Source organism: Corvus kubaryi, unplaced genomic scaffold (assembly GCF_017639235.1).
Source record: "Corvus kubaryi isolate FWS band 111438036 unplaced genomic scaffold, C.kubaryi_AGA036_p1.0 65312, whole genome shotgun sequence".
In the NCBI taxonomy this organism is placed as follows: domain Eukaryota; kingdom Metazoa; phylum Chordata; class Aves; order Passeriformes; family Corvidae; genus Corvus; species Corvus kubaryi.
Genome location: NW_024581915.1, coordinates 1 through 13,239, shown reverse-complemented (window position 1 = coordinate 13,239; position 13,239 = coordinate 1). Strand labels below are relative to the sequence as shown.

At 42.6% G+C, this 13,239-nt stretch overlaps 1 protein-coding gene across 2 annotated transcripts; it reads left to right on the top strand.

Annotated features, from left to right (window-relative positions):
• On the top strand, positions 1 to 11,417 carry LOC121673282 (chromosome alignment-maintaining phosphoprotein 1-like). Of its 2 annotated transcripts, none has more exons than XM_042046469.1 (2): positions 1 to 15; positions 7,741 to 11,417. In XM_042046469.1, exon 2 carries the CDS (start codon positions 7,801 to 7,803, stop codon positions 10,636 to 10,638), a length of 2,838 nt encoding a protein of 945 aa, XP_041902403.1. In that variant the 5' UTR covers positions 1 to 15; positions 7,741 to 7,800; the 3' UTR covers positions 10,639 to 11,417. The 2 variants fall into 2 exon arrangements, with proteins under 2 accessions (XP_041902403.1, XP_041902404.1); XM_042046470.1 differs by lacking the exon at positions 1 to 15 and adding an exon at positions 368 to 540.
• Positions 11,418 to 13,239: the final 1,822 nt, after the last annotated feature.

The window sequence follows — 13,239 nt, the reverse complement described above, 5'->3', positions numbered from 1 at the left end:
CGGAGGTGCCGAACGGTGAGTGCGGGCGCCGCGTCCCGCTCGCCCCCCGCTCCCGCCGGCCGGGCCCGGCGCGCTTCCCTCCCTCCCCCTGGGCATCGGGCCTGGGCCTTCCCCTTGTCCAGCCCCCGCCGCGCGGGGGGCGGCGGCGGCGGCGGCTGCCGGTGCCGGCGCGGGGGGAACAAAACCGACGGGGCCGCGCACGGGAGGGAAGAGGGAGAGGGGAGGCGACGAGGGAGAGCGCCCGGAGGGGCGGGATGAATGGGCGGGCGGCGTGGCCCCCGGCCCGGGGGTGCGGCCCCGGGAGGGCCGGGCAGCGGCGAACCGGCGGCCCCGCGAAAGCCGAACCCGCAGGCACCCCCTCCCCGCAGGAAAGTTAAAGTGATGCCGGCGGAGCGAGGAGCAGGAGGAGCGCGCCGCCGGTCTGCTGTCCTGGGATAGCGAGTTCGGCACGGGACGTGTCCCCGCCGGGACCGGGCCCTTCCCCGGTGACAGAAATAGCTGCCGGGAGCGGCTGCGTCGCACGTGGGAGCAGAGAAGCAGGTGCAGAACCACGGCTCACAACAGTTCTGGAGAGCGTGTCCTGTGAGGAGCGGCTGAGGGAGCTAGGGTTGTTTAACCTGGAGAACAGGAGGCTCAGGGGGGACCTTGTGACTCTCCACAACCACCTGAAAGGGGATTGTAGCTGAGTGGGGGTCGGCCTCTTCTCCCAGTTAACAAGTGACAGGACGAGAGGACATAATCTTAAATTGCACCAAGGGACGTTTAAATTGGACATTAGGAAGAATTTCTTCACTGTGGAGGTGATTAGACATTGGAATGGACTGCCCAGGATGGTGTTGGAGTCACTGTCCCTAGAGGTGTTTAAGGAAAGACTGGACGTGGCACTGAGTGCCATGGTCTATTTGACAAGGTGGTGTTCAGTCACAGGTTGGAGTCGATGATCTCAGAGGTCTTTTCCAACCTCAATGATTCTATGAATTTTTTGCAAGTGAGGAACATAGAAACTTTGGATTTCTTATTTCTCTTCCATAATCTTCCCTTGGACCCCATATTCTTTCAGAGTAGTGTAAATGGAATTCTTAGCCTGTTATCACCAAGTTTCACAACCTTAATTCACAGTTCTTGACTAGATTGTAATGCTCTAGTGAGTCTTGCGGCACTTCGTTAGCTCAGGTACAGCACTGCAGTAGTAAGGTTTTTGAGACCATTTTTGGAAGCCAGCTAAGTGGAATTGTGAACTTGGAGTTAGAAAGCTGTGTCAGAAGTACATGGAATTAATTTTTTCCATCTTGAATCAGTCAAAGGTACATTGATTTTACTCTGCAATGTAGACTTGTTAGATCTTGTATTGAGAACTAATGTTGTATAGACTTGTAATTCTCTTAACAAAGATTGAAATATTGCAAAATTGCTGCAGTTCTGGATGCTTTGTGTTTCTTAAGTCATGTGCATCAGGTATTGTCGCTTTGTAGATCTCCTGTGACTTGAACCTTCCCTGGAAATGTGGAACTTCATAATACAGCATTTCCTACCTGGATCTGGTGCCTCCCATGTTCTCAGCATATCTTAGTGTTTCAGTGGCTGGTTGGGTCCAAGTGTTTGTGCCTTGTGTAGTTGTGTAATTTTAAAGACCTGGTTCAGCAATTGTTGCTGATGGAACTTAGACTGGCTGGTAGCTGGGAGTTCAGATGTGAGGTTGTGGTCAGGTACCTGTGGACACTTCTGGGCTAGCAGAAGCATAGTGCTGCCTGTCTTGTTCGTGGTGCCTTGGAAGTGATGCCCTGACCTGCCTTCTGCATTGCGAAGTGTCTGCTCTGCCCCACTGTGGGATGTTTGTGTGCAGCTTCCTCTGGGAGCTAAACTTCTCTTTGTCAGTCACAACACAGGGATGTAGCTTCAAGAGAAGCATCATGCTGCCATCAGACTGCCATTTACTTTTTGGCACTGCAAGAACATGTAACTTTTCCTTTTGCTTAACCACAGCAATAGTTTGGATCTGTTCCTGCTAGCAGAGGCAGTGATCCTGCTGCATCTAGCTTACCCAGCTTTCTTGTGCTGGGAACAAACCCAGCTTTCTTGTGCTGGAAACGTTGACCCTCTTCACTGACAGAGGTTATGACTGAACTGTTTGCCTGCAAGAAACTTCCAAGGCTGATGAGAATAAACAGTAATCCTTCCTGTGCAGGGAATCCTATGTGTGGTTGTAGGGCATTACAGAAAATCACAGGGCTTTCTTCTGGAGCACTTTCCCAGCTGTGTTGGTGTCACTGAAGTATGTTGTGTGTCCTCTATCTGTTTGTGTCTCACCAGGATTGATTATCGAGAGGAAAATAGTTAGAGATTCTTCTGCCACTGACGGTCTGATTTTGAACAATGATATGGCCGACTACTTGTTGCTGTGCTCTGAATTCTTCATGTAATGTTAAAATTACATAAATTTTCTGTGCTCACAGACAGATCTTTAGCTTTGAGCCCTTTGTTGCTTCCCTCGGACAGTCACAGCTTATCTTCTGTAGAGGAAAAATGCAAGTATATATTAAATGTTGCAAAGCTAAGTGTAGAATGTGTTTATTAAAAATTACCAGTAATGATTGGAAGACTTGTAGCTATGAAATTGGAATGGAGTTGAGAAGTGGAGACATTTTGGTTTCTGCCAGAGTCATGTTGTGCCATCCCCTTCATGGATTCCTTCTTATATGTAGGTATCTCTTCTGCATTTTTCCACTCTTCTTCCACTGAGAGGTTTTTGAGAGGCTGTAGAAAGTATGGCTTAATCTTTAGTGGGATCCTCATGGAAGATGGGATGTGGAATCCGGGAACTGTCTCTGACATGCCTGGAAAGACATCAGGAGGTCTCTCCTCTCTTGTGCATTAGCTTAGGATGCTCCTATTGCTCAGTTTAACATGAGCTCAACAGAGATTTGTGATGCTGTTTGACTCCACTTTGTGGCTGCCTTGCAATACACATAACCAACTTTTGGTTGAATTTGTGGTTGTCTTGCTGCCTCTTACTTCCTGGATACTTCTTCTTTCTGCCAAATCATGACTTTAGTCTCTTGGGTGCTGAGAACCAAGCAAGAAAAGCAGTGGTGGTTGTTCATCTCTCAGTTAGATACATTCCCTCGTTACCAATCCTTTCCCCATGCTGTTTTTCTGTTCTTCCTGTGGTAGAGGAGATTATGGCCAGAACTGCAATGTGGGGGACAGGAACTGGTGTAAGGATCTTCAGCATCTCTGTGGAGAGAGGAGAGAGCTGGTGGTAGGAACCTCTATATGTAGGTTCTAAACATGTGTGAAAGAAGAGGGGTTGGGAGAGGTGGCTGATAGAGCAGCAGTAGGGACTGGTGGTCCCACTGCTGAGATTTGTGTCTCTTCAGGCAGCTTTTAACCTAAGTGATGGACATTGATCTGTGTCACTTCAAGGCAGCTAAGACCTGAGTTGGTGCTGATGCTGTTACTGTGCTTGATACCTGAGGATACAGCAAGCTTTTAGACAGAAGCACTTACCTGTTCAGGTAGATTTCAGTGGGAAATGTCATGTCTTAGGAAGACTCTGAATGAGTCTTGGCTGCCTTAAGTTAAAATTTCGTATTGCAAGCTCCAGAATCTTAGTTGAATCACAGTACCTTGTCTTGAAGGCAGGATGTGGACGCAGGACAAGCATAAATGCTGGGCTTCAGGCTTCTGCTTCGGTTGTAATGTGTTCTCAGAACAGATAATTAGTTCGATTTGGCTGCATCTGTATTTGTTTTCTCAGTGTTGCAGCCATGGAAAGTGAGAAAAGTAGGAGGGAATGCAGAAAGAGCAATTAAGGAATGTGTTGTGCTTTGTAGTGTTACAGTGGTATGCAGCACAGCCTCAGTTATAGCCACTGCTGCACTGCACATCCTATTAACTGGGAGTTTGAATAGGGGCAATGCTCAAGTGTCCTTTTTACAAAACAGTTATGGCCAGGCAGAGTGTTCAACCAAACAAAGTGGCCTGGGGCCTGCACAGCAGTTATTTGTACTTGCAGAGGTGGCAGATCCTTTGTTCTCCTAGGAGTATTCAAGAAGCCTTGAGAGATACTCTAGTGGCCATCTCCCCTCTGCTTTGTTTCATGGAGAAGCTGTTGCTCATGACAATTTGATCTTCACCCTGAAATTCATACTTTTCGTCAAAGAGCTTCAGAGGAATAGAATGATACTGGGATTTAGTACTTGATCCAGTTCTCTGCAGTGCACATGGAGCACCCTGACAGATTTGTCACAGCAGTTCTTTTCCTGACCTTTTTCATGGGATTGAGTTGGAGCAGCACAGAGCTAGTTCCCTTTAATGTCTGTAATAATGCATTTACACAGAGGGAGCATGGTCCGTCTCTCTTAGTGTTGCCAAAAAGATGCTGCTGAGCACAGATTACATCACAGTTCATGCAGGACCCATCACAGTTCATGCAGGGCCGAGGCTGTGGAGACCTGGTTACTGGGCATATGGATTTTAGGCTGGCTGGGTCTGCTGGTGTGGGACTCTATAAGAAACAGTGACGTTGTTGCTTGCACTTTCACCCAACTAGGCAAGGCAGGATCCAGTGCAGAACAAGTTTTGATGTGGGAGATGATGGCAAAGAACAGTGTGATGCAGGTTTATCTGTGTGATAAACCTGAGTGTATAGGAGGGCAGCAACCAGAGCCATGTAGAGACAGTGGTATTGGAGCTCAATATGAGAAGGAATCTGGAGGGCTTGACAGGAAAATCTTTCAAACTAGCTGTTTAGATCTGTGTTAAGTGAACCAGCAACATCTCAGAGTTTATTCCTTCAGAAATGTCTCAACAAATTTAAATTGACAACATGACTGTTTTAAGTTTGTTACTGATCTCACAGTAGCTATTTTAAAACTAGGTTTACTATTCCATGGACTCAAGGTGCTGCACTAACAAAGAGTTGTCTTGCCTCAATTAAGCAGAGATTTCAGCAGAAGAGGCAGTTGCTTCAGTGACTGCCAGATACAGTGGGTTGAGTTACAAAACTAAAAATGGTGAGTGAAGGCAATGTGAGAGAAAGTACCCTCAGCTCTTCAATGTTATTTCTTATGCTAAAGGCTTGAATATCCAGACTTTTGGATGTCTGGACTGTGCCTGTAACTTCTTTGGTTCCAAAATAATCTCATGGTCAACAAAGCTTAGCAGCAACTTGGACAATTTGTGGAAGGGAGGCACTGACTTTTTCTAACTGTTGTATTTGGAGAGAAAGTGGAAATTTTCATCATAAAGTAAGGTAGAACTGAATAAAAGAAGAGGATGGGAGGTGGGGTGAAGTGTAGTTCAGTGAATAACAAAAAACCGCAGCAAAGGCAACAGGGACATGCGAAGGGCAGGGAAATTCTGAAGAGGGTAGAAAAGGTTGTCTGGTAAACTTTGTTATAAACTGTGATAAATTCAAATTGGAAAAGCCTTTTTTGGTTTTCTAGTGAAAAGAATATGGATAATTCAGGATTACAACCAATTTTGGAATTGACAAATTCCCTTTCAAGTCTAAAAGTGTGATTACTTGCAGTATGTCTTTATTGTCCTAATTATGTTCTGCTGTGATATGACAAAAAACAACAAAGCCTTTTTATTTAGCTCATATCAGCAATTCAGAAATTTTTGCTTTCAAATTGAAATCTTCCCTTCCTCCCATTGTCCCGAGTCCTGCAAACAAAACATGCACTGTAATTCATAAAGATTTGAAGGTCTTTTGGAGTATTAAGACATGATGTACTATGGGTTTTTACAATTGGCAAGTTATTTGCTGTTGCAAATACAGACTGCTAAGCACTGCTGCCATCTTTCTGTTTTATTTTCATCTTTTACATGCATTAAACAATTGTTATGTTGGGAAGTGTTTTGTGGTCAAAACTGAATGTGGTGTGGACTACAATTTGGGGTGTCTTTTGTATGGATGCCAGCAGTGGTGGGAAACTGCAGCTTATACCCCAAAGGTCCTTCCACTTCAGTGTTTGTAGAGCAGAGAGTAATTACTTCTCATTTGTAGCTAGACTGTGGTTGGATGCTATTCATTTGCCTCATGGTTGTAAAGCAGGATCCTTCTTAAAGCTCCACCCGTGGTCCCACCACGCTTCCCAAATGGAAATCTACCTGTTCCTGTGACTTAATGTGAAGTGTGTATGCACAGTGCACGCAAAGGAGTTGTTCCATAAGCAGCTGAGCTAGTGAAACTCTATTAAGGATTTGTGCCCTCTTGCTCCTCAGCCAATCCTTCTTTCCTGGTTTTTTGTTGTATCCATCTCATCCTTTAGCAGCACTGCTAATTTGCTTTCATTCTGTCTCTGCCCCAAACCCAAAGCAGCTCACTGCTGTAGTATTTTTAATTCCTTCCCCTTTTCCTTAATTACAAGCTGAATCAGACACTGCTTGCTCTGAAAGTTTCAAGCCTATTTGTGTAGAGGCTAAACAGAAGCAGGCACTGCTAAGTGACATATTCTGCCTCAGTGGAGGCATTGCTTGCATTCTCTGGTTCCTGATTTTCATGAAAGGTGTAGAAATGCAAAGTAAGGCTGGATTGCTTTGTCCGGTTTGATTGGCATTGACTGTAGGGCAATGTGTTTGTGTAAGCCTCATTTCCATAAGAAACCAGGGTAAAAATGCTTTAGGAATAAATTAAGAAAACTTGCTTTGAATGCATATTTTTAGACTTGTTAGTCTAATATATATTTAGACAGGTAAATTAATGTTAAAATGAAACAACAATTTTGAGTGTTTTGAAGCAGTGTGTTTTACAAGACCCCCAAAATTAGGTTGATAGCTTAGCATGATTAATCATGTAACAACTGTTTTAATTTCAACCTACAAAAAAAAAGTGTGTGCATTTCACTTGAATGTCCTTTTTACCTTCCACTTTTATGACAATATAACTTGCAGAATATGACTAGACTTGGTTTTCTGCTTATTGTAGTAGCTAATCTGGGTAAATTCTGTTGGTAATAGTGGAATCCAGCCAAATAATTTAAAACTATTTGCATTTTGAGGGATTTTTGTTCAGTTTTTGGAGTACTTTTTTGTTTGTTTTTCTTAAATAGTATTTTTATTGTTATTGGGGCAGCACATGAAATAATGGAACAGGAAAAGTCCTTTTCATAATAGATAAAGCTTTTATGATCAGCATATTTTTTTTCCATGTAATTAGTGAAAGGATGTCAGTATTTGACAGATGAAAATAGGGCCTAGGTTTTAGGCTGCTGTTTTCTTGATTTTTTTTTTTTGGTCTTTGTCAAAAACTGCTGATTTGTTTTGAAATTGAATGATGGAGATGCATTTTTGACATGGCTTTATCTCAGTGGCAGTGTTTCAAAGTACTTTTTGTTTTCAGTTTACGTGTATAATGTCAATAAAAGCACATCAAATATGGGAAGAGAAGACAATGGAGAAAGCAAGTCACATTTATCAAATGAAATTCAAACTTTGCTCTTCATCACCTGGGTTCTTTTTGTATCATTTGCTTCCAGTTTTTTTACATAGGTAGGAAGGCCTATTGTTAAATATAAACTTTGTTTTTTCAAGTTTTACTGATATAAAATGACTTTCAGAAGTTGGAGACACCTATGTTTGGATTTCTCTATGAAGGAGTTAGTACCTGTGCAAAAGTTACTCTTTCTAAAAAGGGGGCGGTGGGTGGGGAAAAGCCCATGCGGTTATTTAGGAATGACAGAGTTGAAATTAACATGGACAGATAAATATACAGATCTTTTTCCTTTATTGCAGGAACTGAAAATTAATCTTTAAAAGGTGCAGTGCTGTGAAACTGTTACTGCCCGTAGAAAAATGGACATGTTGCAGATACTACGTAAAACCACAGAGCGCTTGGAGTGTGACTACTGCAGCTTCAGAGGAACTGACTATGAAAACATACAAATTCATATGGGTACTGTTCACCCAGAGTATTGTGATGAAATGGATGCTGCTGGTTTGGGTAAACTTATATTTTATCAAAAAAGTGCAAAACTGTTTCACTGCCATAAATGTTTCTTTACCAGCAAGATGTATTGCAACGTATATTACCACATCAAAGCACAGCATGCAGCACCTGAGAAGTGGAATGAAGAGCGGAAAGAGCAACAGGTTGAAGGAGATTCAGATTCATCCAAAAAAAGTGTCACGTTGGAGCCACAGAAACCTACCCTTTCCCCTGAGTCACGCAAACCTGACCTTTCTCCTGAACTCCCCAAATCTGAACCTGTTGTTTCCCCCAAGCTTCAGAAATCTTCTGTGTCTCCAGAGCCCCAGAAGTCTGCTCAGGTGACTTCCTCAGAGCCAGAGAAGTCAGTCCAGACTGTGTCCCCAGATCCAGAAAAGTCAGCCCGGGCCATGTCTCCCGATCCAGAGAAGTTAGCCTCAGCTGTGTCCCCTGACCCACAGAAGCCATCTCCTGCCGTGTCCCCTGACCCACAGAAGCCATCTCCTGCCGTGTCCCCTGACCCACAGAAGCCGTCTCCTGCTGTGTCCCCTGACCCACAGAAGCCAGCCCCAGCCATGTCTCCAGAGCCCCGGCGGCACTCCCCAGCAACGTCTCCAGAGCCCCGGCGGCATTCCCCTGCCGTATCACCAGAGCCCCGGCGCCATTCTCCCGCTGTGTCTCCAGAGCCCCGCAGATACTCCCCAGCTGTGTCACCAGAGCCAAAGAAACCTGCTCCGGCAGTATCCCCCGAACCACGGAGGTATGCCCCAGCTGGGTCTCCTGAGCCACGAAGGCATCCCTCTCAAATGCGCAGGCCCGCTTCCGCTTCTTCTCCTGAAACCCGGCGGCCTGCTTCTGCAGTTTCGCCAGAGTCGTGGAGACCTGCTCCAACTGTTTCCCCTGAGCCCTGGAGGTCTTCACCTCACGAGGTGCAGAAGTCTTCTGCAGTTTCTCCCTGGGCTTCAAAGCCTGCCATGTCGGTGTCTGTAGAATCCCGGAGGTCTGCCCCTGAGTCCCGAAGGCCTGGTTCAGTTGTGTTGCCAGAACCTAGGAGGCTTGTTTCTGATTCGTGTAAGTCTACGTCCTTTTCTGAATCCCAGAAGTCTACTCTTGTTTCTTCTGAGCCCTGGAAACCTATCTCATCTGTTTACCCTGAAGGCTGGAAACCTGTTCTGTCCCCTGACACATGGAAACATTCTCCCCCTGTTTCTCCTGAGCTTCGAAAGTCTAGTCACACTGTTTCCTCTGACTCTTGGAAGCCTTCTTTCTTTCCTGAGGTCTGTAAGCCTGGTGTTTCAGTATCTCCTGAATCTTGGAAACTCTCTGAGTCACGGAAATCTATGTATTTTTCTGAAACTCAGAAATCCACCTCTGCTGCTTCATCTGAGATTCAGAAACGGGCTCATTTCCCAGAACCTCGGAAAAGAGTGTTGTTCCCAGAGACTCGTAAATCTAATCCTACTGCTTCTACTGATGTCCAGAAACGTGCTGTCTTTTCTGAGCCCCAGAATCAGATGTCTACTTCTGCTGTTTCTACTGAAGGTCAAAAACAAGCCCTGTGTTCTGAAGCCCAGAAATCCGCTCTTGTTTCTTCTGAAGTCCAGAAGCATGCCCTATTTTCTGAAGCCCAAAAACTCACTTCCATTTCCTCTGAAGTTCAGGAGTCTGCTGCCTTTCTAGAGTCTCAGAAATCCACATCTCCTGAAGTTCAGAAACATGGCCTCTTTACTGAGTCTCAGAAACCTACTCCTGTTTCTCCTGAGACACTCAAGCAAGCTGTTTTCACAGACTGCCAGAAATCTGCTGTTTCCCCTGATGTTCAAAAGCATGCTGTATTTTCTGAGATGCAGAAGCCTGCTGCTACTCTATCCTCTGATGTCCAGAGACATGCTGAAACTACTTTACCTTCTGAAATCCAGAAGAACATCCTGTTTTCCGAGCCTCACAAGTCTGCATCGGGCTTTTTCTCCGAGCCCCAAACACCCAGTGAGTCTGGTGACAGTGACTTTCTCTCTCACAATTTAGATGATCAGAAACCACTGGATGATTTATTCTCACAGGATGAACAATCAATATTAGCCAAAGAATCACCTGAACACATGTTATATTCATGCCCAAAAAAGAAGCCCAAGAAGGATAACCAGGAGAACTCAGATTCTGAACTAAATAGCAGTGAGTGTGGAAAAACAGAGGTGGACTCAATGGAGATAAAGGAGCAAGAATCCAACAGTGACCAAGAGCAGTATGATATGGAGTCATCTGATTACAGCAAAGAGAGCAAAATGGATGCAACTACTCCCACGCAGCCACAGTGTGTGCTTCAGTTTACTGAAGAGAAAGAGGCTTTCATCTCTGAGGAAGAAATAGCAAAATACATGAAGCGTGGCAAGGGAAAGTATTACTGCAAAATTTGTTGCTGTCGTGCAATGAAGAAAGGTGCTGTCTTGCACCATTTAGTTAACAAGCATAATGTTCAAAGCCCATACAAATGTAAAATATGTGGCAAAGCTTTTCTCTTGGAGTCTCTTCTTAAAAATCATGTTGCTGCTCATGGTCAAAGTTTGTTGAAGTGTCCCCGTTGTAATTTTGAATCAAATTTTCCCCGAGGCTTTAAGAAACATTTAACCCATTGCCAAAGCCGTCATAGTGATGATACACCTAAAAAACACTTAGACAGCCTTGAACCACTTGAAGAACAAATTTAATGTTTTTTTTTCCTTGTGCTAGAGAAGCTGAATTTACAAAGTGTTCAAAAGTGTTACTGTATGTTAACCGAGTAGTTTAGCTGATCTGACAAGTCAGAAGATGCATGGTTTATTGTACTATGTTTAACTTGTCTTATAGCTGTATTACTGAAAAGATTTACTTTTGAAAGTAATTTTAAATGCGTGTTCATGTCTTTGTATTACCCATCAGTAGAGTCATATTTTATTTTTCAGATGTACTATGTTTTTGAAACCAAAATGGATACAAATTAGTTTTGTAAAGATTTGTAAAACATATAGGCAATTAAGGACTGGAGTGGCAAGCAATCCATATTTTCCTGTGAAGACAACTTCTTTTTTCACATTTGTTAAATGTTGTATTTTTAAAAATGTTTTTATCAAGTTCTCAAATCAAAATTCTCACTAAATTGAATGTGAATGAGCCAGAATATGAGAAACTACCAATATTCCTGGAACAATTCTGCCCTGAGGTTGTAATTGAGTGTATAGACATTTGCTGGAAATTTATTGCACTCAGTTCTCTGACTTGTCTCAGATTTAGAAGCATCAAGGTACTTATTTTGTGATTCTGTATTTTGGCCATGTTTTAATCATGTACTAATATACATTAAATTGATAGATTAACGTCAGACTATGTATAGCTCAACACTTTCTCTTGATGATTCAGATGTTTGTAATGTCAAGACAACCCCTGAATTTCCTGTATTTGGTGAAATGTTATGCTTTAATGTTTTAACAATAAAAAGAACCCAACCTGGTGTTGGCCATATTTTTTTGTTGTTGTTCACATCAAGAATGGAACTTTCCATGTTCAACATAATGTCTTTTAAGTGTCTTTGGCAACAAGAGATACAAAATTACCCAGGAGGTCTGCTTTGAATGCTTCAACATCCCAATCATCAGCCTCAGTCATCACTAAGGAAGGTTAGTCTAAATTTCCTGTCTCTTTAAGAAAAGTATATGATGTAAATGTCAGATGTAAATGAAGGAAAACAGGAATTTATGCACTGTTATTTAGGATGCTGGCCTTTGTGTGATTTGAGTATTATATGTTAAAAACACGCAAGTACTTTATAATTCAGAAGGAATATAGATTTTAAGTGGAGGCAGGCCAAGGAAGGAGAAATTCCTCTCCAGCTGAATTATGCCTAGACAAGCTGTTTTAAATATGGGCTTAGGATATGAAGATGTTAGTGTTTAATAATAATAAAGTCTCCAAGTAAGCTCCAACCAAAGAGCTTCAGATTGGTTGGATTGAAGCCTGTACTTTTATCTCTCCTGTCTTCCAAGAGGATTTCTGGAAGGAAGGGCAAAGGTATTTAAAGCTCTACGCTCAGGTGACTTCTCAGTGCTGTTTATTAAGTGAAGGAGTTAACTTCCTACCATGTCTATATGAATAATTCAAATGCATTCTGTGACTTACTATGTATGTCCTATGGCTGCAGTTCGGTGTACAAAGAGTGAAGTTAACTAAAAGCCAGTAAAAGTGACTCATTCAGGACAGCACAGAATCATACAGTCATTCTTTACTTCCCAAGGGTTAGAAAATACTATTTCTTGCAATGGCAAATAATATGTATTAATGGAAGTCAGCATAGTGGAATAATGTCCCGACTTTGCAGCACGTCTTCAATATATACTTGGTTATAATACTCACAATATTCAACTTTCAGATTATCTAATTTTTAAAGGCTGTTACATTAATAGATCATACATATGATTGAGAAAATGCTTCTGTATGAGCTTCTGGCAGTTCCTTTTGTAAGATCCTTATCCTTGGAGAGGAATTTCTTCTGTGTACTCTTGGAAGGACACTGGTTTCAGTCCATTTTGTGAAGAATGCTTGAGGGAAAGTACAAAATGGAAACAATAGAGGAACACCAGAGGATATGTTATAGAGGGATGTTAGCTGTGGCCATATGTGCAATAGAAACTTACCTTCATCTTTTTATGGCAAAAAGTGGTTAGCTGTATGGAATGCCCAGTCATGTTTTTAAAGTACATTTTCGCCAGCATTCATTCAATCAAACTAAAAGTAGTCTTCTTAGAGAACTTGAAGGTGTTTTTCAGAAAAGGCCATTTTTGTCACAGGTAACAACTTCATTTCATTTGATATTTGGGGAGATATTCTTGCAAGAATTACCGGTTTCAGTAATTTTTGTTTTCGGCGTAGCTAAGAGTATCTAAGTAGCTGCCTTGGTATATCAGTATGTTACTTACCTCTAGATCAGAGAAATCGTATGGATTGTAACCATTAGAATATGAACACCTATAATGTTAATGGTACTGATTGGTCTTACATTAATGAGTAAATTAATTGAAAAAAACCCTGAAGACCATTTGGGATTCAGTGTTTATTAAAATAAGAATTGTGTGCTTCACAATTGTCAGAATAGAAAGATTTTGTAAAAGAAGTATTAAATGCTAGTTCATTTAGTAGAAGCCAAGTCAAATGAATTCTTGCTAATTTGTATTGTCTGACATACTTGGTATTTCTTCTGAGCTGTACAATCAAAAGAGCAGGTCTTTCCTTCTTCTTTCCTTCTTCTTTCCTTCTTTCCTTCTTCTTTCCTTCTTTCC